The 27,633-nt window shown below is 41.5% G+C and overlaps 1 protein-coding gene across 2 annotated transcripts in view; it reads left to right on the top strand.

Annotated features, from left to right (window-relative positions):
• The window catches only part of THSD7B (thrombospondin type 1 domain containing 7B), a 346,109-nt gene that overhangs the window by 119,513 nt on the left and 198,963 nt on the right, over positions 1–27,633 (top strand). For both annotated transcript variants that reach the window (XM_076343106.1, XM_076343107.1), the window contains exons 4-6: positions 4,428–5,223; positions 14,676–14,927; positions 22,270–22,439. In XM_076343106.1, coding sequence (XP_076199221.1) covers positions 4,428–5,223; positions 14,676–14,927; positions 22,270–22,439 — 1,218 coding nt within the window. The remainder of the gene's footprint in view (positions 1–4,427; positions 5,224–14,675; positions 14,928–22,269; positions 22,440–27,633) is intronic.

Here is a 27,633-nt window from a genome sequence, read left to right on the forward strand (position 1 = left end):
CTAGGAAGTATTTACCTCCTTCTCCTCATTTAAGCTAGTGAACAGGTTATTTAACTAAGCAATGAAACATTGTGGAGAAGTTTACTGCTGCATCCTGAAGAGATCATCAGGAAGTGAAAAAAAAAACCCCTATAATAATGGGATTTGCATCTAATTTTTAACATTATTTTTCATGCTTCTTTTTTTGGTATGCCAAGAGCAGGCTATGTTTTTAGCATGTTTGCCAGAGAATAATTGCAAATTGTGATGTGTCTAATGATAGTGTAATTACTTATGAGTCCTTGCTTACTTTTTTTTTTTTTGGTAATTTTTCATTCTAAATTCACATCTGACATTAAATAATGGCCACTTCTTGCTAAGGCTTCTGCTGCATCTCTTTCTATCCTGTTAGTGTAGGGATTGGTAAATCTGCAGGTATTGCAGAGTAGTTCACGAGCAACATCCAGGAATGTATAAAATGTACTAATGAGACGAGTTCTGTACAGTAGTGAAAGAGTGGTGGTAGGTTTGGTGAGTGTAATTTGGCCGGTCCTCTGCTACAACTGCTTTGTATTACTCCATGGGGTGTTTTAATGCTATTTTTAATGCTGTTTGCTATCCTAAGAAATTAGTAAATCCTTAATTGGTGTAATGTGTTTCAAGCTCCCGTTGATAAGTAAAATACAGTTATGCACTATGCTGAAGTGAAACAATATTACTCTTGAATTTTTGCTTTAAAAACAGAGTGGTAAAACCTGAAGTTTTCCTGTACTCAAACTTCCACGTCTCAAAAAATTAAACTGCCTTTGCTGAACTGCTTCAGGGACACAAATGTTGAAATAAGCTCATGATACAATTGCATTGCGATGCTTAGTCTTTGTGCTAGTTACTTTCCTCTGTTAATAAAAAGCCACCTAGTACTTGAGGTTTGAATTCTGACTATTATTTTTAGTGAGATGACAGTATATACATAATCCGATGTCTGGTTTTGAATCTTGTTGCCATTTGTATAAGACTATTCTTTTAAATCAAGGTGAAGTATCAAGGATGAACATTTAAATTGTCAATGGACCTCTTCATGTACCTGAACTTCAAAAGCATATTTAAAGATTCATTTTTTTGAATATTCAGTTTTTAAGCACATGGAATTCTGTTGAAAGCCTGTCGTCAGTGTAGTACAGCTTGTAGAGCACAGTATAGTCTGATGCTGCCTTTTCCCATTCAACATACGTGTCACGGCTGAGTCCTTACCTTGGACTGATATCTTTTGGTGTGAAATAGAGGCGTAAAAGGGACAAAGATATGTCACATAGCCTGCAGGATTCAACAAAAGCTGGAGCTGTCTGAACCCTGACGACTCTGAAAATCCCTCTTGCTCCCTGCCTGTCCACCACGGGAGAAGGTGCCAGACCAAGGGCAGAGTTGCAGTCCTGGCCTGGAGGATGAGGGAGGAGGAGCGCCCGCAGAAGGGACACGGCAAGAGCGCGGGATGTTTTGGAGGAGAAGCTCGGCTGTATCCAACTCCTATTTACTTTTCCTCCTTTATTAACAATGAAAAAAGAACAGGTTTTTTTATTTACTTATTTTTATTTTTTATTACACAATGTCAGGCCCCTGGCTCTGGAGGATTAATTCCTCTATTCATGAAGAAAGAACAACGGGATTACCAACAAACCCACCATCAGCTGAATGAAATACCTGGTATTATAATTGCAGCCATTATGGGGCTGTTTTTGGTTTTTATGTGTGTGTTTGGTTTTGTAGCATAAGCCTGTAACTGATTCCGGTAGTTTTAAAATCAATTTTAAAAAACTCGAGTAGCATTTCTTATTATAAATCAACCTATTTATTGTAAGTTCATTTTCTGCCTTGAAAAAATACAAAAGATATGGTAGTTGCAGGGTATTTTGAAGTCAGAATTACATGTGCAATGTTCTTACCAAGTGAAATGGCTCTGTTACGAGGCATTGGGTCCGTATTGGGACCGGTACTGTTTAATATCTTCATCAATGACATAGACAGTGGGATCGAGTGCACCCTCAGCAAGTTTGCAGGTGACACCAAGCTGAGTGGTGCGGTCAACACGCCAGAGGGACGGGATGCCATCCAGAGGGACCTGGACAAGCTGGAGAAGTGGGCCCGTGTGAACCTCATGAGGTTTAACAAGGCCAAGTGCAAGGTCCTGCACCTGGGTCGGGGCAACCCCCGCTATCAATACAGGCTGGGGGACGAAGGGATTGAGAGCAGCCCTGCCGAGAAGGACTTGGGGGGACTGGTGGAGGAAAAGCTGGACATGAGCCGGCAATGTGCGCTCGCAGCCCAGAAGGCCAATCGTATCCTGGGCTGCATCAAAAGAAGCGTGGCCAGCAGGTCAAGGGAGGTGATTCTGCCCCTCTACTCTGCTCTGGGGAGACCCCACCTGGAGTACTGCATCCAGCTCTGGAGCCCTCAGCATAAGAAAGACACGGACCTGTTGGAGTGGGTCCAGAAGAGGGCCACGAAAATGATCAGGGGGATGGAACACCTCTCCTGTGAAGAAAGGCTGAGAGAGTTGGGGTTGTTCAGCCTAGAGAAGAGAAGGCTTTGGGGAGACCTTCTTGCAACCTCTCAGTACTTCAAGGGGGCTTTTAAAACAGATGGCGGCAGACTTTTTAGCAGGGCCTGTTGCGACAGGCCAAGGGGGAATGGCTTGAAACTAAAGGGGGGTAGATTTAGACTAGATAGAAGGAAGACATTTGTTACGCTGAGGGTGGTGAAGCACTGGCCCAGGTTGCCCAGAGAGGTGGTGGATGCCTCATCCCTGGCAACATTCCAGGTCAGGTTGGAGGGGGCTCTGAGCAACCTGATGTAGTTGAAGATGTCCCTGCCCAGGGCAGGGGGGTTGGACTAGATGACCTTTAGAGGTCCCTTCCAACCCAAACTATTCTATGATTCTATGATTGGAAAGTTTTTAAACTTAGAAATGAGATGAGCCCCTCTTGAGACATAGAATCATAGAATCATCATAGAATCATTAAGGTTGGAAAAGACCTCTAAGATCATTGAGTCCAACCATCGACCCAACACCACCATGCCCACTAAACCATGTCCCTAAGTGCCTCATCTACACGTCTTTTAAATACGTCCAGGGATGGGGACTCAACCACTTCCCTGGGCAGCCTGTTCCAATGTTTAACCACTCTTTCAGTAAAGACATTTTTCCTCACATCCAATCTAAACCTCCCCTGGCGCAACTTGAGGCCGTTTCCTCTCGTCCTATCGCTAGTTACTTGGGAGAAGAGACTGGCACCCCCCTCGCTACAACCTCCTTTCAGGTAGTTGTAGAGAGCGATGAGGTCTCCCCTCAGCCTCCTTTTCTCCAGGCTAAACAACCCCCGTTCCCTCAGCTGCTCCTCATAAGACTTGTGCTCCAGACCCCTCACCAGCCTCGTTGCCCTTCTCTGGACACGCTCTAACATCTCAACGGCCTTCTTGTAGTGAGGGGGGGGATGATCATCAAAATCCCTTTAATATGTTAAGATTTGGCCCAAATACTTTTTCTCTACCTTTTCTCTTCAGTTTGCAAGCAATTTTGTACTTTATAGCCCTCAGATTGTTTTTTTGGCTGGGTGGGTTTTTGTTAAATAATACCGTCACAGAAAAATCTTTCTGTTTAGCCTTGTCTGATTAAGTTCACTTGGAAATCCTCAAATAAGATTCATATGATTACATATATATGTTCATGTGCTCCAGAACTAAAACTGACATTGCTGGGTTTAATTTTGGTTTCATTTCTCCTCCCGAATAACTAGCTTTACCACCTCTTACAGTGCCACGTGCTGCAAATGGAAACGACTTGCTTGATGTACGTCCCAGGGTAATTCAGAAGTCGATGCACGTGAGGTGCCTTCTCTGCTCTCCGAGCAGCACCCTGCGGGACCTATCCTGCAGTACATACACTATCATATCAAGTCAGTTCCTCCATTTTGAACTCCTGTTAAGAGTATGTTCTTATTTTCATAGTATTTATCACTGCGGATGATGATTCAGCTGCTTCCCAGTGGAGTTTATTCCATTGACTAATTGCTCTATTAAGACTGTTTTCCTCTTATCTAACTTGACTTTCTTTTCCTATTAGATTATTGTTCCTTTATGATCATTTTTATATTCATTTGTACAAGTGAAATTAAATATTCATATTTCCTCAGGCTTTGGGATGCATTTTACTGCTACAGAAATGTGCCTGGCCTGCCTTTAATTTGAGATGTTGTGGGGCATTTTTTTTTCCCGCAGGTAGTGATGGGAGTACACGAGGACAAGAAATGACTTGCAGCCTTTAGGAAGCTTTTAAATGATTTTAGGGACCAGCTGGTTGTTATTTACTTTTTAATACCTGGCAGGGTATGGTTTGGATGCTACTGGGTGTCAGGAAAGATCCATGGCATTTCTCAACACCCCCTCTTTTGCAGGTCACTGGGGCCGGTGCGTAGGTGACTGCGGCTCAGGGGGCATTCGGAGTCGGGCTGTCTGGTGCACCCACGTGGAGGGTTGGACAACATACCACGCGAACTGCGACCAGAAGGACAAGCCCGAAAGCCAGAGGAGGTGCTTTAAAGTCTGCGACTGGCACCTGGAGCTGTTCGAGTGGGAGGTTTCGGGATGGGACAGGTGTGGGCTCGTCCCCTTTGCTGGCGGTGAGGTGGGAGCCGGGGCTTGCATCACCGCCCAGCACGGGCTGCAGCGTCGGAGCGTCCGCTGCCTCCAGAAGCTGAATAGAACCGTTGTCGCTAATGAAATATGTGAGTATTTCATGCCGCAGCCGCCCGCTGAGCAAGCCTGCCTGGTGCCCTGCCCGCGGGACTGCGTCGTGTCCGAGTTCTCCAGCTGGTCTGAGTGTGGCACAGGCTGCACCAAGAGCTTGCAGCACCGGACACGGGCGGTCATCGCTCCTCCTCTCTACGGGGGTGCCCCGTGCCCGAATCTGACTGAATCTAGAGCCTGCGGTGCTCCCCCATGTCCTCTCGGGGAGGAGGAGCACACCTACAGCCTCCGAGTGGGGTCTTGGGGTGAATGCCGGCTGCCCCATCCTAAAGACGTTGACCTGGCGGGGAGGACTATGCCGGATTTCGGTTCAGACTCTGGAGAGCGAAGCACGTCTGGACTTCAAGGCTATAAACCCCACCACCGTCCTGGGGAGGTGGAGATAGGTTACCAAACCAGGCAGGTCAGGTGTATAAGGAGCGATGGAAAAAACGCAGTGCTGAGGTAAGGGTGCTTCATCTTTTATTTCACCCCTAGTGGATTTGTTTGACGGAGTGCTTGCTCTGTGTGGCAGCACCACAGCAATTGTGCTCACATTCTTGAGTTTTAAATGCGAATTTTTATGTGTTTTCTTTATGGTCTTTTTTTTTTTAATTTAATTCCCCTCTTGTAAAGCTAACATGCTGAATATTTTGCATACTTCTACAAATTGTGACTGTTTAATTCATTTTATGTTTTTAATAATTCTTTTTTTGTTGTTGTTTTGAGGAAACATTGAGGAAACGGAATTATATATAACTTTGCACTGTTGCTGGGCCCTGGCTGTGGGAGAGGGAGGTTTCATTCTCAGTCATGTACTGTGTAGGTTTGGCAGAAGAGGCTAAAATTGCACCAACTTAAACACCTTCATTCTTACAAATCAACACTGGATAAAATAAGTCTGAAAAGTTCGGCCTTGCGAATTTATTAGAAGGTATTTCTTGGAAGGGTAGATCAGTGAGCAAACCTGTGATTGTCCTCCTGCTTACTGAGGAGTCTTCCCGCCTGGGTGTAACTCTCAGATGCTGATACGAGATACGTGACTTGCTTTTCTTTCTTGTCCTCATGTGTTTTATCTATCAATTTCTCTTAGTCTATGTAGGTTGCTGTGCTGTAATTCAAATGTGAAGGTTACAGTAATGTGCAGCAAATAATGGAAAGATTTATTCTCTCCATTTTTCGCATTTAAATTTAAGCTATCTAAGCTCTGCCATTTGACTTAAGGTTAGATATGGGCAGGTGTCAGGAGCTATAGATGACTGAGAAATTGATTAAGTTCTGAGAAAGTCAAGATTTCTGGAGAACTTCTCATGTTCTGTTTTTCAAGGATATTAGAAGTTCTTGAAAAATCCGGCTCCTGAATTTTGCAGACATCAATCTGTTTCTCAGTAATCTATAGCTCCTGGCACCTACACAAACTCAGATGGCAGAGAAGAGGGGTTATTTTACGTCCAATTCTCTACCCCTGTTAATATCTGCAGTGGTTTTGCACACATACTGAGGTGAAAATATACATTCTAGCCTTTTTCTTACCCCCTCCCATTACACCTGTAGCAAAGTACGGATTTTTTTAATTGGTTGGGAAAAAAGCCAAGCTTTGTTAACTGTTCCAGCAGTTTCTAACATCTTGACCTTATTACTTGTCTCTAAATATATGCTGATTCTAAATATACAGATTTTATGCTCGTGTAGCTGCTTGACTTTAATGGAGTCACTTGTGATTTATGTCGCCGTGTGACCAGCAGCAGGTTTATGTCTGCTAACACTTGTTAGCTCTTCTTATGCCGCTTGTATCTCATTCCTTATCAGAGGCTCTGGGAAGGGGATCCTGACTTTGTTAAAATTTCACTTGCTCTGCCCTCACACACTCACTGCTATATTCACTGTAAGAATGGGGAATGGAAGACACTGTTTCTATAAACGTTTTCTCTTTGTTGTGCTACTGTGTGAGTTGTACATTGAATTTCTGGATGACAGTGCAGAGGGTCCTGGGAGCTTTAGTTTTAGTGACTCCACCCCTGATGGAGCTGTCTTCTTCCTTGCTCCTTTCTGGTTTTTTTTGCTGATCTAGCCCCCTTTTTGGGAGCATACAACTCCATTAGCTGCCTCCTGGCAGACTGTTTCTGCTGAGGCCGTGTCTCAGGTTTACTGCAGAAAGCTGAGCCTGACCCATCCCTTACACTTACTCCAAATACAAGAGGAAAGCCCATTGATTGAATAGAGGACAAAAGGTCATGTCACGTTACAGTGTCCAGGTAGTCACACACTTTACCTTTCTCCTTTTGGACCTAAAATCCAAACCTAAAAATCCAGCCTAAAATCCAATCTGTGTTTAATTCCAGGGCTGGAGTGTCACTGATATCAAATACCCTGACAACGACTCCCTTTAAGCATCTCCCGGTAATGTCCTCCTCGTTATGTTGTGCAGCATATTTGCTGCCATTCTTCTGAAGAATGGACCCGATCTTGCAGATGTTGCTTTACAAGAGCGATGATATTTTGGCTACTGATAAAGAAGAGTAAATGCATTTGCATAACCCTGTAGCGGGGTTTGGCAGGCAGCCAAGCGTCTGCTGTAAAACTGGAAAGAAGCGCCTTATTTGTGCTTTTTCATTTTCCTGGCCGAGGTTTCCTATTTCGACTAACACCGTCAAGTTAAGTACAGATGAGAGATACAAATTAAATTTCTGGAAAACTGAGGCAAGAGAGAGGAATATCCCAAGACGTGCTTTAACGGCGGGCTCTGAGCTGCTGGTCTGCCAGGGCTTTTCCACCACCCTGCCTCCCGCCGCTGCCTGATTCTTGCAGGAAAGCGGCAGATAACGGGAGCGGTCAGCTAACCACCCCCGACTGATTGAAGGCCACGTGAGGAGAGGAACCATATGCTCGTCTCGCCTCCTAATTTATAATGCAGTGGCAAAGATGCCTAATTTATTATCAAGGTTGTTTAATTTACTGGTGTCTAATCTCAGGGCTGTGGAGCAGCCAGCGAGGCCGGCGAGCAGCAGCAGCCGCAGTGCTCGCTGATGGGAAAGGGTACCGGGTACGCTCCTTGGCGTGAAAGAACAGTCTTTTCCCAAAAACTGGATTTTGGTGGGCTTGGGTGCAAGCTGGTTTTTAAAGACTAAAAGATCGAACGCATTCACTTCTTACAGATGCCAGATTGCTGGCAGGACATTCATTTTGGCCTCTTTGCTAACAAGTTTGCGATTGATGGGAATGGCAGACGGGGTGTCCTTTCTCTTGTGAAATAGGTAGCAGTGGCGGGAAATGTGCCTGATATTTTTTTTCTGTTTTTCACTGATGCTTCAGTTATGCCGTTGAACCCTGCAAAAAGGATCCTTTGTTTTTACAGTGAACCCTCAGGTAGGAGCTGAAGAATCCTTTGCATTATAAGGAAAATTTTTCTTTCATTTAAACAATTGGTCCTACGAAGATCTGTGTGTCCATACCAGTCTTGAAGGTGCAAGCAAAAATCCTAGCAATTTTAAAGGTAAAAACCGTAAACAGGAATTACTTGGAGAGGAGCACAAGCACGTGGAAGATTGGAGGTGCTGTGTTAGGGAAACAGAGCTGGGGACTGTTTTTGACAAAGTATTTTTTCAGTTTGGAGGTTCTGCATTTGTCAAAATGGAAGGAAAAGGGAGAAAGGAAGGAGAAAGGGAGGGACAGACCTTTTTGAAAACACTTGAAGACAATTGAGCAGCAGAACATTAATAAACCTTGAGGCAGGTTCATTTCTGCTGAGAAACAATTTTGGTGTAGAAACTTTATATTCGTGAAAATAAAAGGAATAACATCAAAATAGAATGATTGTATGGATCTGCTTTGAAGCTTTTAAAGGCTCTTTTTATTTTAAAAAGCTGGAAATTTTTTTTCATTCTATTTCAGATAGAATTCAGATTTCATTCTATTTCAGAAAAAGTTTGTTTTGTGTTAAATCTCATGCCCAGTAACAAATTCAAATATAAGCACTTCCATGCATATTAAAAAAAAACAAAACCCCTCTGAAAAAGTTGCAGGAAACATATGTGCTAGAACTTCTGCTCTTTTTGGTTTTCTGTCTTGTCATAGTTGTAAAAATCTACTGAATAGTGAGACAAAGGCACTTGTATTCCTTTTTTATTTTTTTTTTTTTTAAAAGTTCATAGAATCATAGAATCATTCGGGTTGGAAAAGACCTTTAAGATCATCGAGTCCAACCGTTAACCTAGCACTGCCAAGTCCACCACTAAACCATGTCCCTAAGCACCACATCTACACGTCTTTTAAATGCCTCCAGGGGTGGTGACTCCACCACTTCCCTGGGCAGCCTGTTCCAATGCTTGACAACCCTTTCAGGGAAGAAATTTTTCCTAATATCCAATCTAAACCTCCCCTGGCACAACTTGAGGCCATTTCCTCTTGTCCTATTGCTTGTTACTTGGGAGAAGAGACCGACACTAAACACTAGACACTAAATTGTAATTTAGTGAAATGAGTGCGCATGGCTAGACATTGAAATCCTAAATAAACTTAGCCTGATTTCCTAACCTCATGTGTGTGCTCACTAAGCATATTGAGAAGTTAAAGTCAGGAGCAAACAGTTTTAGGGTTTTTTTTTATTATTATTATTTGGATTAGGAGTCTTTTAGGTACATATTTCTTAAACTCTTCATTCTACGTGTAAGATGACAACAATGATATAATAGAGTTGGATTTGGGTTTCTGTTTACTTTACCTTTGTAAGTGAAAATTCAGGTCAAACTCAGTCAAGGGATAACCCATCCGTCCAGGCTGAGGTAGAGCAGCATTCAGCTCTTTTCTTTGTCTCTGTAATTTGAATTTCCATTACCCGTTTCCTAGTGGATTGTGCTTAACCACTGTGCTGTTGTACGTTTTTAGGAAAAAATTATTTGCAGTTTCTAGTGTTGACATTCTTCTGTTCTCTGGATGAATACAAAATTTTGCAGTCCGGAGGTGAAAACGCTGTGCTGTGATATGCTATTTGATGGTTATGATTTTGATCTGGGACAGGAGATATGTGTTCACATTCCTCCCAGCAGATGTTGGAATCAAGCCTCGGTGCTCAGGCTTGAAAACAAATCCCTGAGCTATTGAGTAAGAAGGAGATTTTATTTTCTAGTGTTCTTTTAGAAAGTTTTGTCTCTCATTTCCTTTGCTTTTATTAAAAGCACATGAAACAAAGGAACAGTGACCGCCTTTTTCATTTCAATAACATTTTAGAAATAGTGTCCAATAATAATTGGGCTTTTTTCTTCTGTTTTCAAATTGTGCTGAAAGCCAGCTGCTTCCATAGCCCTAAGATTTCAATGTCTGCCTAGGTAGCGCAAATGTAAGTCAGCATTTATTTTTAATTGAAACAGAGGATCTGGTGCATTAAGGTTTGGAGACACCAAAACTTAGACATCTTAGACACCAAAGCCCTGTGTTTGTTTGGATTATAGGTCTCCCAGCTCCCTTTCCCTTTTGTCAGTTGTATGGCAGGCAAATATTCCCCATCTTCCTTACCACCCTGGTGCAGAAGGGGCTGGTGTTTCTTCTGCCAAAGAAGCCTCCGCTGCACAGATTGAATATATGGTATCGCCAGTATCCAAAACAGCCCTGGCAGCCCTTGGGGATCCTAAAATACATTTTGAATCCTTGAAGGTATGCCTGTTAACACTGATGGCCAGTTTCCTAAGGGAAAAGAGTGTTTGGATGCTGTTAGAAACATGGCAAGACTGTGTCCGTTATTAGACCCTAATATTATTTGCCAAGTGCAAAGAGCAGGTAGTGTTTATTCCAGCAGCCTGTAAGGTTGGGTCATTGATTACAGAATGGGAGATGACGTTAGAAAAAGGGAAAAAATGAGAATGCATTGTTATCAGTGTAGCTTAGCTCACTTCAGGATTTTCTTGCTCTGCAGCACGTGGATTTGAGCATACGTTCCCTGGTCAGGCTTGACACTTCTCAGCCGGGGAAGAGCTTGGCTGCTGAAGCGGTATCCTGTCCTACTGGTGCTGCCTTCCGTACCAGCAGCATGGGCATGGTGATAGCTTCTTGCTGCGTCAAATTATTTTGGAGATGATCCTTTCAGTATAAGAAGTTCAACAATAGCCACCTGTCTCATCCTCTAATCTAAGGAAATGCATTCACCTTTCATTCTGAATGCATTGATACGGTTGGGAAAGGAAACCAGGGATAATTTCTGTGCTGTGCCCAACCTGGTTTAATGATGCACTGCTCCTGGCTGGTCTCGCTCCTTTTTCCTGCTGATAGGCATGTTTCCACTCATTTTCTTGCGGTGGATGTGATGACTGTGTGACTGTAAGGCGTGTAGCACCGATGCACTGAGCTGTTGGAAAATTTACTATTTTTTGGTGAGTTACTTTTTGTCCAGAACAGAATGGTGGTGTGGTTCAGCTTGGGGCTGCACAATTACAGCATCTCGTGGGGGAGAGTGTGGCTGGAGATGGAGGAGAAGAGCAGCGCTGCTCCGTTGGCAGCAGCCTGCAGTTACACAGTCACAGGGGACGTGGAGCTGCACGGTAGGAGTGGTACGTGGGGCTGCTTTTCCTCCTCCTCTTCTTGCTTTTCTGCTTGTAGTTCCAGGACTATGCGAGTGTAACAGAGGCATGAGTAGCTTTCCTTTGGTTTAGTGGTTTTTTTTTTTGTATGTGGTTTATTCCCCTTCAGTACACAAGAGAGTAAGAGGGCTCTCTGCAACTTGAGTGAGTTAGGCTTCGTGCTGCTGCTGTCTGCTAACTAACTGATCCATCTTACATAGCAGGCAACGTAACATAGGTTGTGAAACAATTTCTGTGGTTTTACAGTATCAATCCAAGTGTGTAACATTGAAAAAAGCATCAATCACACAAGTACCCTACTATAGGGTTAATAGATTGACTCCCAAGAGGAAGATCTAACCTGATACATTAATACATGGAAAGTTAGTTTAAAAACAAGGCTTATGTAGTATCATCCCATCCCATCCTCTCCCTGCCGGTTCAGATACAGCCACAGCAGCGCAAATACACATCTGGTTTGCAGCCTCAGATCAGCGAGTGTCTCGCACGTCTGCACTTTATCTGTATTAGATTGTCCTAAATACATCTGCGACATGGAAGACTGTGTCTGAATTTCATGCAAAAGCATGTTTTTACATTTGTCTTTGTGTTGCTTGGTGTCACAATTAATTGGACTTTGAGGCTCTGAGTGAGTAGGTACAAGGTAAATTCGCTGTTAGGCAGTTGCGTGTGATTCTCCCTCAAAAACACCTACTTGAGCAGAAGGATGGAATTGCCAGCTCCATGTCTTGTTCACCTTCAACAAGAAGGTCAACATCAACCAGGTCAATGACGTTATCTCTTTAGCCTTTTGTAGTAGGAGCGGCGGAGGGATTTTTAGGGAAAGAAACAGCTATCCAGTCTTTGCATACTTCAAAGGCTTTTGCAAATAGGGAGGATGATTGCTGGGCAGAGATGTCTTTTGAGGACAGAGTGTCGGCATATGTTTGAATCCATTAGGAGAGGTATTGTAGGTATTGTCTCACAAAGAATTGGAGCTAGCAATATTTATTTTAAAGAAGACCCCAAAGCAGATTTTTAAAGGCTTAGTTTTGTTTGGTATTTCAGTAACAATCAGGCCAGACTTAAATCTCCTTTGCAGTGGTGCAACCCCAAAAGTGGATTTGGGTTTTCGTACTGGTATCTGAATGCGAAGTCTTGATCACTCTTTAAAATGTGAGATCAGTTACCCTCCATGCTGTGTTCTTAGATAAACTCTAGTTTTCTAGTACAATCAGTGAGGACAGTGATTTGTATGTGCTACTATTTTATTTACTCAAAATCAGGAATTCTTGTTTCTTGTTAATGTTGTGGCACGGGCGGCTCACCTGATAACTGTTGAAAAAGTATTAAAAGAGAAATAAAGTTACTATTCATGTGACTCCACCTAACCTGATGTTCCAGACAAGACTCAAAATCCCTGTGTTAGTAAGTACAGATATAATGATTACTACTTTTCAGTCCTTGGTTCAATAGTATTGATGTTATATACCAGAGACAGCTTTGGAATCAGTTGTATTTGACGTGTAATAGAGGCATGAGAAATTTTTTTGAGTTGTAAGCAAAAAGAATTTTATTTTGAGGGGGCTATATCACAGGCTGTTTCTACTTTATGAAGTTGTTAAAATAAACCTCAGTAAATTAACCCTCACAGCACCTGTGAGATTAATGAGTTTTATTCTGGGTGAAGAAACTGAGACAAAAAGTTGTTACACTTTTATTTTTTAGTTTGAAGTATAAATGTAAGCCACCAAATGCTGTGTTTTGCTGGTAGTTGAGGGTCTAGTCAAACTTGATCCAGGTATCAGTGGGAATATTCCTATTGATCTTTGTGAAAACAGGACCAATTTCTAGACTGGAGGAGAAGCGAGTGAATGTCCTTTATCTTCTCTGCTCCCCCTATGAGACCGCCCTGCAATCCTGAAATGATTGCCCCAGTCTGTTTTCTTCAGAGAAAGTTAGGTTAGTCAAACTGTGCTGTAAGTAATGCCATGTGAGGTAATGGCTGGTTCCCTGGCAGCAGCTCTGGATTTCACACCTTTTAGGTGTACGTGTTCCTTACAGTTGGCATAAGCCTGACCATGAGCACCTGGAGGCTGGAGAAGACAAATTTAGAGAGAGTTCACACTGAGTTCATGTATGGTCTTAATTTCAGAGACCGATTTGCATCGTCAGTATAACACCGCAGAAATTCTTGGTTCCTTTTCTCCTGGTGATTCCTTTTTCCTGGGTTTAATCTTTTTTTGCCCCGTCCTATCCTTCGTGGTGCTCCAGTGACGCCTCTGCTCGTACGTACCTCAGTCCTCTTTCGGTATATCCTTTCCTGCTCTGTTACCTCAGCTATCTAAGTTTTTTGAGAGACGAGAGAGGTTTTTCTCCCGTTCTGGGAGATGAGTGGTGACTTTGTGGTTGATCTCCGGCTGGGGTGAGGTGAAGCAGAAGCAGCCGTGCTCTGCAGGGTCCCTCCCAGTGCGCACTGGGCGGGAGAGCCATCAGCTGGCTGAGGCAGAAGCAGAGGAGCAAGGAAGGACGGTGGTCTTAGCCTGGAGGTTTGTCTCCAACCCAAAGTATTTGCTACATTTGCCTTTCTTTTCTATATTGTGAAAAGCTATTGTAAGTTTAGGACTTTATTTTATTCTGGGACTTTGTATCTTGATATTCAAACCTCGACAGTTGGCAGCTCTTAAAATCTGGTTTTCCATTGCATTGGGCCTTGTGTGGTGTCTTGATGTGTTACAAAATGAATGAGGATCATGTCCTAATGTCAGCAGGGGTAATTGAGTCCCAAAATACAGCCAGAGTTGCACCATTCCCAGGGTCTCCAGTGGTTTGTCAGGTTTGAAAACTCTCTGACTTTGTTTGACAGCGTTTGTTTGATAACAGCCTCACAGAACCAACACCTTCCTTATTAGTGTGTGACTATTTTTTAAAAGAGCAGAGTTGCTCAGCAGGACGTGCTGACACCTGGACGGATGGCAGACAGCTATGTCTGTGCGGGGGGTGATGGGAATGGTCACCGGTGGCAGTACTTCTCTTGGGCTTGGCTTTTATTTTCCGTCCTGGATAAACTGTGAAATTCTGACTGCACAGGAGCAAATATAGTGCCTTTTGCATCTGTTTTAACTTGAAATAAATGAGGTATATTATTTGCAAACTACTTGGCATGCAAGATTGCACCCAGAACTCCTTGGAAATGCGTTATGTGCACTGCATTACAGCTCCTCTTACTTTCATTGTATTGGTGTTGAGGCAGGTCTTCTGATTTACCCCAAATGACCATGGATTTCTTCTTTGGGAGTTTGGCTTAAAAAAAAAAAAGAAATGTATTAAGCAAGACCTCCTCAGCTTTTTTCTGTGTTCTTATCGCAGCCTCTGTGTGCAAGATCCCGTGCCATTGACCTTCAAGTCCTGTGTCATCGCTAAAGACTGTGAAACATCCGAGTGGTCCTCATGGAGCGCCTGCTCGCGGACCTGCAGCTGGGGAGATCTCACCCCGGGCTTTCGGAGCCGGCGCCGCGGCGTGCAGAGCGTGGCGGTGGGCGCCGGGAAGCAATGCCCGGAGCTGGAAGAGAGGGAAGCATGCAGCGTGGGAGGGAAAGAGCTGCTGCAGCCTTGCCCCAGGTATAGCGAGTGCTTTTAGCCGAGTTTTTGGAAGTAAAGAAGCCCCTATTTGATGACTGCCTTGTGCAAAGCAAATCTTCTTCCTCAGTGTTTGTGTGTGGAGAGGGCCGCATGTCATGCTTTCTCTCTGTGTCTAAAAGATGATTGATTTGATCGTTGTTAACTATGATTAGCAGTATTATTTATTGTTAGTAATATTCTTGTAATTGTTGCTATTATCGTTATTGCTATTACAATAATTACTCTTATATACAGAAATAAATTTAAATTACACCTACTACAGTTTATATTTTCATATTTTAAAAACTGAGAGCAGATACTCTTGTTCTCTGGAGGGATTTTCATACTGATTGCTGTTTCGGAGAATTTCCTCAGCTGCACAGAGACTGGGCAGGTCTCCATGGCTGTGCTTTTATTGGATTTGAAATTGTAATTTTTACATAAGATTTAACGATTCCCCTTCATCTCCCCATAAAAAAATCCCAGTCCTCCTTGAGGAAAATGGGAACTGATCAGAAGTAATAGCTTGGACTTTACTCGGCTTCCCTCTGGGTACTTCTTGAAATGGGAAACTTTGCAGTCCCCGAGTGCTTGCTTGGTTTATGGCAATCTTTGTTCTGGCAGAAGGTGAGGATCTCGCCTTTCTGGTCTGCAAATCCATGCCGTTATGCTTGGCCAGGCTAGTGTACGGGGTTGCTAGATTGCTTTGCAAAAGAAATAAAATATTGCTTAATTTTTCATGTGACATGTTCTGAGATTGACTGTAAAATGCTTCAAGATTGATAAAATTTTATATGCATGCAGACAAATCTCCCTGTATGTTTAATAGGAGGTCTATTCAGTGATCAAGTCATGAGTTTCTGGGGCTTTGCCAGATACTGCCAAAACCTTTGATAAAGCCTTTGCAAGATACATTTCTTAGGAAGGCGTAACCTCTAAAAGTGTCTCTGTATCATTGGGTTCATTCAAAATCAAATGCTGATCATTTTTATGCACCCTGATAGCAGAAGAGAGGAAGTATAAAAAAAAATATTCTGTTGCTTGATTACATCCTACGGAAAGGCTCTTACAGAGTGATTTTTGCTTCTGCCCAAACGCACATCAATTTCAAAGACAATAGATTAACACATTGTCTCGCTGATTTTGTATAGGAGCGTGGGTGCAGGTGACACCTGATTGGGGTAGACCGGCTGGTAGTTAATCAGGGAGTGAACAGACACGTGTCTGTCCCTAGTTTCTCAGTTCTTCTACTTTTTGACATTGCACCATATTAAACTGCAAACGATTGTAGCTTGCTTGGTGTAGAGCCAGGAGAGCCCAAAAGGTGAGAACCTGTATAACACTGATAATTTTCTCGTGGTGCCACTCTTGATATAGAAGGAATCCTGTTGTTCTTTCAGCTGCTATGCCCCGGTTTTCATGAGCCCATGAACTCTTAAACCTTCCCCACCCTGCCATACCTGCACACCTTCTGTCTTTCAGGCAACATCTCTGGTGAAGTATATGCATGAGCTAGGATAAGCTGCCTAATGAGCTAGCCCAGAAAAATAAGATTAGACTTACAGGTTAATAGAGCCACTTAACTAAAAATACTGCAAAAAACCCCCAACAAAACAAATCTCTGGTATTTAGTTAACTGTTACTTCTAGGGATGTAATATCTCAAAATGCAGGGGGTAGGCTATGACCTTGTCACTCTATGCAGTGTTGAGGAGAATTTTACAGTAGTGCCTGGTTAGTAGACATTGATTTGGCCATTCAATACGGCAGAAACGATCAGGAATGAAAAGCTGTAACGTTGCAGTATGTACTGTGGGTCTGCTGGACATAAGGCTGTGGGGGCCAGAAGTTCGTATTAATGAACAGAAGCCAAACGTTTTTAAGTGTATTATTTAACTGTCAGCAGCTGGTAAAGGATGTTATCGGTCCATGTTATAGTTTGCAGCCTAGTGATTTGGTGGTGGTGTTTGGGAATTGATGACCAAGATACTGGAACTACTTCAGTCTGGAAAGCAGTAGCTTTCAGCCATAGAGGGATGTAGTGTTAATCTCTATAAATAATACAAGAAGTCTTTGATGCTCCTGTTCTCCTTATTTAAGCATGTTCTCTTTGCAGTGTAATACCTAGAAAGATGATGCTTTTTTCACCTTAAATATATGCTGCCTCATCTGTGGCTTTGCTAAGGCTTACCAAACAGTTATCTTTTCTTTCTTCTCCTTACAAGAAAATGATGAATTTAAGGAGATTCAGTATCAGCAATAAAAGGTGCTCTCCTTCATTTGTCAGGTCTCAACACAAACTGTTCGTTCTTTCTTTCTGGCTTGTGTTTGCCTAATCAGATTAGTCTTAAAATCTTTTAAGATGAGAGTCCTATCTACTTTCCTGGTTCCTGGAAATCTGCTTTTTGCTATTTTTTTGGTTGATTTTAAGACAAGTAGCCTTTCCTTTAGCTTTATTCGTTGGGCAAGAATTTTCCAAAGCACGTTCCAGGCACGGCAAAGAAAATGGGTAAGGACATAGACCAGAAAGAGAGCAAGTCTCTGAGCAGGAGAAGGAAGGGCATTCTCTAGAGGCTGTTTTTTAATGCAGGGACAGGTAGCCTCCCATGACTGAATGAAGGTACATATGGCAGACTACATCCACCAACATAGGAGAACAGCAGGTCAAGAGGTAGCACTTGCAGAGTTGTAGTCAGCAGGGGGAGATGGCTGAAGTTATATTCCAGCCTCCTAAAAGGATCCAGAGAGGAAAAAAAATACCTTCAGCTTCAAAACTGCTCCATTAAGTATTACCTCTATGTCCATGGCAAGGCTACAAGTTACAGGTCCCATCACAGGTACATGGCAATTAGTGTAAATTTGCTGTTAAATGGGAAGGCCTTTTAATTTTATGGCTGACGTTCACAATAACTTCTTTAATCAATAGTTTAAATGCAAGAAAATAAAACATTTTAACTGCATGTAGGACTCCAGAGCTCTGTGCTTTGTTTTACTTTTGGTTATTTGTTCTGAAGGGATTAGATTAAGCGCTTAAAAAGCTTAAATACGTAGGAGGTGATTCTACTTTCTTTTATTGTGATATAAATTAGGGATAGTTCAATTAAAGTGAATGGGTATATGCAGGTATAAAACTTGTGTAAGCGCTAAGAGCATAAGTCCTATAGACTAAAGAGACCAAGAGGTTACTATAAATCAGAAAAATATTGAGCACTTGTTTGTTGCATAGCTGTCACTGAGTCATCAGTTTTAAAACAATGTATTATATCATTTTTATCCTTGATGTGTAGCTTTCATGTTCACTGGGAATGGATAGATTTTCCAGAATTATGATTATGTCTTTAAATCTTTCATTTTGGTTGTGGTTGCTATGTTACAAGACAGGGATTTAGAAAAAACACCTCTTTGCTTTGTTGGAAATTCAAAGCTTTTCAGAAGTTAAATGATGGAAAATGGGAAAGTTTTCAGACCTGATTTTTTCAAAAGGCTTGAGGTTACTGCTAAGTTATGGGTGTGATGGTATCACTTTGTAAATGAGGCCCATTATGTGTCCCAATTAAAGATAAGGCATTAGTGTGAAGTAGGAAAGACTTGAAAGGAAATGCAGTGAACCTTGCTGGTAGGCTGCCGGAGTTACGCTTTGGGAATGGTAGCAACACTACTTTTCAGCCTTTTGACCTTCACTGGTCTTGGGCACGCAATGATGGCCTTGAATCAGCTAGGCAGCTTCATTGCCTCCCCTCGGATCAGGAACCATCCATGGTGAAGCTTTGGTTCTCCAGCTCCACGTTGGACACTTCTCCTGCAGCCGCAGTTGGGTGTTACAGTGCAAGAGCACGCTTTGCCTTGATGTAACAGAAACCCTCAGGACCTGCTCTTTGGCTTCCTCAGCTGACGGTCTTGAGCAGGGAAATTCAGAGCACTGCTTATGATGTGGAAAGCTGTTCAGCTTTACCAGCCCAGTCCCCTCCTAGATGCCCCAAGCACTTACTTTATTGTTTCTAAACTAGCAGTTTTTGCTTGCCCATTTTCTTAAGCAGAAGGATATAACTGTCTGTGGGTTCTGGAGGTCCCCATTTGGGACATTATCGAGCTAGCCCTCTAACCATTGGCAATGGGGTCTGTCAATCTTTGGAAGTAGCTACTGTAATACTCAAACAGTACTGTAACTCAAACAGTATTGTCAAAAAGTGGAACAAGCCTATTGGGAAGCCAAAGGAAAAGGCTGAGATTTTTTTAGCTATAGAAAGAGGTCTGTAGATAAACATGGGTCACAGCTAGGACTGTAACTATACCGAGTTTGTGTCAATCTGACTAGATATTGGTAGGAGTTAAAATGAGATGTTAAATCTATTGACATTCGAAGTTGTCGTCACCGACAGGTTTTGGCATAGGGATCACAAGACTACACTGGAGCTGACCAACTTTGATGATCCAGATGTATAATGTCCCTTCCACTTCCTGAGTTATCACACTCTTCACCCTCTGGGGACGGAGAACAAGGTGGCTGGATCGACCCCTTAGCTTAATGCTGGTACAGCGCATCTTTGGTACGGTCTGCTCTAACAACAGAATGTCCAAAGTGGCATTGGTGGCTTTGGTCATCTTCGTTCAATTGGAGAAATTACAGTCGTGTGGTAAAACCACTGTGGATATTGCTGATAATTTGCAAGTACTGGCTTGAGGTTGCCAAAGTTACAAAAAAACCTCAGGTGTTTGTCAGCCAGTAGAGTCTGTTCTTTACTAATGGCTATTAACAAGCTTCTGACTAAATTTAAGTAGAGATTATGCAGTTTCTCTTCATGAAGTAATGTTAATTCTCATTGTCTTTAGTGTAGTCCATGGCTGGGCAAACTAATGCCAAGTATCGGCCACGCTGCTTAATACCCTGCAGTCTGGCACAAAGCTGTTGAGGTCACTGCATCCGTCTGGAGAGGTCTTGCGTTAGGTTTCCCACTCAGTGGGATAGCAGTCCCTTGGATACGTTTCTGGTGTAGTGGGGTTGTTAAAGGCCGTGAAAACGTGTACCTTTTAAACAACTAATGCTTGGGGGTCAGGATACGTTACCAGAAAACTCTGGACAGCTGAGGGCATGTCCAGCTGGGAAAAAGCAAGATGGGCTGACGGGGCTGAGGCTTTAAGCTGCTCACAGCAGAGCCGGCGCTGGCCGGAGCACTTGGTAGCTGTTCATTAAAGACTGTTCTGTGGTGTAGCACAGTATCCAGTTAAAATATTTAAAGGGATTTTTTTTAGATTCAGGGGCTGATGAAGTTTAATTATCTCTGAGCTCAGATTTAGTTATTTTGCATAATTTTAATCACCGATGGCCTAATTTTCATAGGTGTTAACTCCCACAGCTCCTGTTGAATAGGAGAAGCAGGTGCTCACACCTCTGGAAATGAGTCTTTAGGATCCAGAGTTCACGGCTGACTACCTAAGCCAGATACTGATAATCAGTTTTTCTTTAGTCAATTATTGTTTTAAGAAATACTTCCCTAAAACAACTATTTCCATGGCTGTGGAAAGATGTGTGTGTTCTATGTTTAAGCTTCTAGTTTTGAAAGTGTAGACCTGAAGAGCACGATGTCCTGAAGTGGTGTGGAGGAGGAATCCTCTTCGCCCGGTGTTTGATGAAGAGCACTTTTCATTGCCTTTATTATAAGAGGAAGGTTGCATTTAATACTGCGGGCCCAAGAAATGCGATTAGGAATTCCCAGAAGGAACTCCTAGGGGAAAAAATTCGTGGCTGTGCTTTATATGTTGTGGGAGTTCAAGTATTTCATGCTTGTCATGTGAAAAGTGTATTCTTTATTGTTTTCTCTGTTGGTAATAAACCCTGTGAGTGTATCCAAATTTGCACATGATACTGTATATTAGTTAAGAGAGCATGACAGCTCATCTGAAAAGTACCTGTAAATTAGAAGTAATTGGCAGTATTCACAAATGTTTTCCATGAGTAAGTGTCTTCCAAAATTCGTAAGTGCTTTGTGGCTAGAAATCATTCTTATGCCCATACTTAGAACATAAGAAGTTAAGAGAACATTGATGTGTGCTCAGGCAAGCTAATGTATTTATTTTTCATATAATTTTGAGATGCATGTTTCCTTGCCATAGCTGTAGTCAGATACTCGCTATGGAGAATACAGAGAATTACAATGTGGAAGGCTTTTTCTGCAGAGGCGCTCCGTTGCGCTTGAGGTTACAGTGATCAGTCAGCAGGTTAACAAACATACGTAGTATTAACAACTGTGGATCTGCTGTACGAGGAGAGAGCGTTTATCTTGAGGATAAAAGAAAGAAACTATTTTACATAGTTTACATTACGCAAAGCCAACAAAGGTTGTATGGAAAAGGTAAACTATGAAATTTAGAGGAGCAAAGGAATAAAGCAGCAGAAGTGTGAACAGATTGGTTATAAAACCAATATTGCCTAAGATTTGTGTTCGGGAAGCTGAAGAAAGGCTTAGGGCTCTTATTTACTCCACTGATACCGTGACCTGTGAATCAAAATGATTTATGCCTGTGAAAACTGTTGTATTAGAAATATGCTCTGCATTTTCAGACATGATGGGGAAATAATTTTTGCTTTCCGCTGATACACAATATTGTTTTCCCTATGGGTTTAAGAAGTTCTTCCTGGCATTTAAGCTGGTACATACCAATGATGATTGTCTGTACAGCATTCACATATCTGTGCCCAAGAACGTTATCCTTCCTTGAAAATCATTAATGCTCTTTAGGTGTGAACTGAATATAGAATGAAAATATTTTTATCTAGAGCTTGCTGTGTATCACAACTTCTGGAAACTGAAATGAGAGAACTGAGTTACTTTAGCCAATCCCTTGAAGAAATTGGTAGTGCCCTAGGCGTTTATAAAGCTGTCACCTGTAGAAAAGCCGCCTGGTGCTTGGAGGTCCGTTGACATATGTAGGGTTTTAGCTATTTAAGTGCATTTCGGAGTGAGGCGTTCAGGTCTTGGCAGAGAGAGGTGGTTTAGTGGTTTCAGCCACGTTTGAAAACTAGTTTTTGCACTTAATCGAACCTCTTAATCTTTGTTCCTTCTTTGCACCCTGCTCAAAGGGTTTGTCAGGATGATTTAGTGTTTCAGAACGCTTTGGAGATTAGTGCTATGTGAAAAATTTTACACAAGTACTCCAGACAAATAACAAATACTTAACCTTTGTAAATTTAACATTCAAAATGTCTCAAAACATTCCCTGTTTTGAACTGGGAAGTGCTGCTATAAAGATTAAACCAATTGTATTTTGTCATCTAATAAAGTACCACTTCTTCACCCATAGTCTTTTCAAAAACTTGTTTTACCTGTTTTTTTTTCTTTCCAAAGGTTTGCCTGGAGGACTTCTGAATGGAAAGCTTGCCAAGTGTCTCTCCTCCTTGACCAGCAGGACCCTCGCCGTCACAAGCATGTAGGCCTTTGTGGAGGTGGCATACAAACCCGGGAGGTCTACTGCGTCCAAATCACCGTAGAAATCGGGATGCACCGACTGAAGGAAGGTACGTGCGTAGGGTCATTCTGAATTGTCTGGCCCAAGGAGATCTGAGTAAGAGAAATGCGGGAGGAAAAAAAAAGATAACATGCAGCCATTAGTAGACTTTGGCTAGCTAATGCCCTCATTGTATCCATGCTTACAGAGGGAGGTGTTACTCAGCATCAGGGGGAGCAGGAGGGCATGGTCCTCAGGGTCCTGAGGAACTGCCAGGAGCCACAACCTTCTAGGGTGAACTGATGCCCGTTCTGTAGGTGTACTTGTATGGGAAGGTTTCAAAGGATGAAGGAGCGAAATTATGCTTGGAGTTGAGTTTTCTTCCTCTCTCATATATCAGGTAGCCCATCCCCTTGGTAGTTGAATCCATTTATCTGTGGTTTTAGGCCTGGTTTAGAGTATAAAAAAAGATGTCACACTCCATTCCGGATACGGCTTTAGCCTCTGCTTCAGATTGATACACAATCTTTCTTGTGATTTGAAGGGGAAAGCAAAAATAATATTGTCACAACTTCTGAGCAGACAGACAGTTTTTGGACTCTGGAAGTGAGTTATTTTTCTTTTAGAAGAATAATGAGTAGATACAGATGCATGATGAATAATTCATCTTAGGCTGTTTTATTCACTCTATGTAGAGAGATCTTGCAGAATATGTTTTTGAGCAGAGATGTAAGATAATAAGAAGACAATATCATATCTTAGATTTATTTACTTACAAAGGCAAAGCAAATGTTTCCTCGACGCCCAGTGTGTCCTAGCATCCTGCACAGACTCTGAGATTATAGAAAACCAGACCCGTTTTAATCCTGCTCAGTCCATGCATAGTTGCTGCTTCACCTCTCCCAAACATCCGGCACTACCTTGCTCTCCCAACGCAAGCCCCCCTCTGTTGTTCTGCACAAGTATGCGATGCATATGACTTTCAAAGTAAGAAAAGTGCTGTTGATGAGAGGCGTGTAACATTTCTTGACTGTCTTCATCCTTCTGACCCCTTCTGTGGTCCTTGCAAGCCACTGTACGGCAAGTTGGTGAGCAGCAAGCTTTAACTGACTTCATTCACACTTCTTTATTCTTTTTCAGTATTGTGAATTACTCGAGAAGATTAGAGGAGTGCATGTGAAACCCTTATACCAACATAGTTTGTAACAGCGTTGGTGCTATATATCCAGTGTGTGATCACCTGCAGGTTTTCCCCTTGTTCAAAGTTAAGTTAAACTTAAAAATTACAAGCTCTCCTCTCAACAAAAAGAAAGCACTGGGATACCTCTTCCTTGTTTTTACAGTTCTAACCCTTTCGTTTTTAAAAACAAAAAAATTTCATATAGGCAACTAAAAAAACCAAACGTGCAGAGCAATTGTACAAGTTATAAATTATTACTGCCCTTCCAAGGCAGGAGTGCAGATTTGCGGTAGTCCTTAGAAAGTGAGAACCCCATCTACTGTCAACATAGTCACGTGCAAATAGGAGGAGGGAAAGCCTTCCCTATTATCCCTCCCTATCCAGTAATATTCAGTGTGTCTCATTTATTAGCCGATCAATTTTTGTTCTGTGAATAAATAAGGAATGACATCTTTTCTGGCCTCTCTTCTGGCAACTTGAACTGATAGAATACTTTTATTCGTCACTAGGGCATCTCATATTTTATTGTACCATTTTTTCAGTGATGGGGAGAAGATGAGGAAGTTAATCCTTCTATGTATAAGCAAATATAGAGTCTAATTGCTACCATCAAAAGTACAGTAATTTTTCTTTCTTCACCTCTTGAGTGTCCTTAAAGGGATCATTCAGGAATCAAACAAGCGAGTCTAATAGGATATTACCATCCATCACAGTTGTTATTCTTCTGGTTACTTCCAGTGAGAATTTGGATCTAGGCCCAATGACATATGTGAAAGAAGATTTTGTCCCGTGGTCTCTCCAGCAGCATTCTTGGATAAAATATGTTGAATCCTAGTTGGAGACAGGTACCATCTGTGATGTATTTATACATATTGCTCAAAGCTCTTTTGTCCCCCAAGGATATCTCTCCCATTTTTCATTTGCTTAGTCTTCCCATCTATTTCTTCTTTTATTAAAATGTGTATATTTAGAAAGGGAGCCCCTGTTTTCTTGAGTCCCTATGTATCAGTTATTCAGAAGGTTAAATCTGCTGAAACAGGAGCCCCTGTTTTCTTGAGTCCCTATATATCAGTTATTCAGAGGGTTAAGTCTGCTGACATCTTTCTATATTTTGATTATAAAATTCCAACTTGAAGATACTGGAAATGGAAAAACTTCACTCAGATATTACTTTCAAAAATGCATTGATATTTCATATCTTTCTCCCCCAAGAGGTGACCTAACTAAGAAATCCCTGTCTTGATCCGAAAGAAGTTACGTATTTTATAGGCCTTAAGGAGGAAGTCCATACTTTTAACATGGGTGATGAGTATTTGGAGGCAGAAGGTCTTCCAATCTTTGAAATCCTTTGTGATATTCTTGCATTCTGAGACTCTTACATCTAGATGAAGCTGGCAGGGAACACTTGGTAAATGTGTAAAGTGTTGTGTCATTCAGATATCTGTATTTTTGTGTATGTAGGTAAGCCAACGTATAGGCACCTAAGTTAAGAGACTGCGCTATTTTTAATGTTTCTGTCCAAGGAATCCACATCTCTATTCAGTTGTTAGGCTTCTGTTAATTTAGAGTGAACTTTAACATAATTAGCTTTAAACAGATCCTTGTGTTTTTTCTTTAATTATCTCATTGAATTTTAACACATTTAAATATATAATGCTTAATTTTCAGAGAGATGTGGTCATCTAATACTTCAAGTTTATCATTTTTCTTTTGATATCCAGAGATAGAAGCAGCGAATCTACATGTTTGAAATGATGTTGCTTTTAAGGAGGAGACAAATTTTGCAGAAAGAGTAGCATAGAATATGCAAGTGAGCTACCTATGGTACAGCTCCGATCTGCCCTTTCTGCCCTTCATCTCTGGATACTCCTCGATCCCTGTGCCTGGACATCCCGTGTCTGGAGTAAACTGTAGACACGGTGGTGGTTACCCTTCTTCTTACCTCTTTTTTAATGTAAATCTGTTCACTGGTATGGAAGCTCTTTTAAATAAAGCAGAAATGCAGATCCTCAACTTATTTTCAAAGCCAGACGCTGCTAACATGGGACACACATTTTCTTCTCTTTTGTAAGTGGGCTTTTCTGGATTGAGATAAGATTTTTGTGACTGTTGGTTTTATAAAATGTTATCTGAAATGTGTTTTCCCACAATAAATTTTTCCCACAATAAATTTTAATTAATCTGGGTGAACATCACTAACTAACAATTCCCAGTGTACCAACAAAAAAGACATAGGTAAAAGCAATGATCAGTTTATGAAATCTCTCTCCTTGTTTGGCAATACAGCTCTCCTCTCAATCACAATAAATGTGTCCAATAATATGGGAATTAAAATTCCTCTTAGAGTCTGGGAATGGTGTCTGTGTTTATGTTCAAACAGTTAATAAACATACGAGGTTCCTACATTTAATCTTCTTCCTCAGGAATTTTTTACCTTCTCTCCCGAAGGCCAGGGAGTATCCTTTTGCTTTCTAATTAAATTTTGCTTTTTGGATTTATCTAGAGACTATAACTCTTTACCAGTAGTCTGGGGGATGGCATCCTTTATAAAATTATCCAGAAGCATCTCTCCTCTCTTCTCTGAACTAGTTACCTACTGTCCCTAGTGACTAGGATTGCTGTTCTCTCCATATTTTCTGTAGCTTTCTAACTAGGGATCTGTCTGCCCTGTCAGTCTTTTGTAAAATTTGTGCCTTATATATCTTGACGTTTTTTCTTTTTTACTTGTTTGAATGAGATCCAATTTACCTCTCACTTTCAGAATTTCTTATAATGTTTTTTGGAGCCTGTCTGCTTAAGTTTTAATTATAGGACTGAAAAGACCTTTGTGAAATGCTGTTCTTCCTTGAATCTTCTTTATTGTTTACCCAGCATAGTAAACTTGGCTAATAAAATGTATCTCTTATTACCATCTCACCAGCAAATCATTGCAGTTTCCTGTCTTCTTAATCTTTGTTATTTTCCATCTGAAAATCCACATTAAATTCTCATACCTGTACAAGGTTCTAAAGTTTTGTTTACAATTTTTTTGCTTAATGAGTGTCTCCATCATATTTGTCTCCATATATTTATTTTTATTTGATCTTGGATTTCAATAGCGGGTATGTGAGGTAGTTGTGCCTTCGTTATTCTTAGATACCTTTTAATGTTGCCCTGCAAAACTATTTCTTACAGAAGTCTTTATTACTTTTATATTCCCCTTTCCTTTGAGAGATACTCAACCCTCACCAGTTAGTAGACATAATTTCTTGTCTTACTTATTCCACTGTAATTCACCAGTCTATACCCATTTTTGCTTTATTTTTAGGATGCAATTCCACCTGGTTCATCTTACATCAGATTTTTTTTATAAACTTGTGTGTCACCAGCTGTAGCAGCAAAAAGTCCTTTAGTCTGTTCACAATTCAAGACTTAGTAAATACTCAAGTACCTTTTCGGGTCTAATGGTTGCTTTCTGATCCATCCCTGTGTGTATTCCCTTATGTATTTTTGTCTTACAAGCCACGTTACTGAGAGAATCCCCAAATGGTCTGAAAGTGAAAGTGTTCCCCTGCAGTTTCATCTAATGAAACTACTTATACAAGTTTCAAAATGATAATTTTATGGCCATTATCCTTTCTTGTTTTCCACAAAGTATTGAGCTTTCTCCCTACTTCTGATAGACAAAAATGTCTAATCCTTTCTTATCTGATGAGTGAACTTTTCAGACTATTCTTAATTCCCATATGGGAGATGTTTTGGCACTGTATTTTGTTTTCCAGAAATTAGTGCCTCTTTGGAGTTGCACAGAGATGAATTTGAGGACTCCTTTCATTCATATCTTGTATTATTCTGCATTTATTCTCATCCCTTTCTTCCTGCCCTTTTGTCTTTTTTAGCTCTAAAATATGTGTTTTTGCATTCTTTGCTCTGTACGCTCTGTTTCCTAATGAGGGTGCCACATTTTTTTCCCTGCAAGTTCTTTGTTCTGCTCTGAATCATGATCTTCCAATGCGTGTCTTCTGGGGGATTAGTGTTTCAAATTGGTACATGTGGCATCTGCTCAAAAAACTATGGAAGTAGTTTCAGGAAGAGAAAAATGCCG

This window comes from Aptenodytes patagonicus, chromosome 6 (assembly GCF_965638725.1).
Source record: "Aptenodytes patagonicus chromosome 6, bAptPat1.pri.cur, whole genome shotgun sequence".
Lineage (NCBI taxonomy): Eukaryota > Metazoa > Chordata > Aves > Sphenisciformes > Spheniscidae > Aptenodytes > Aptenodytes patagonicus.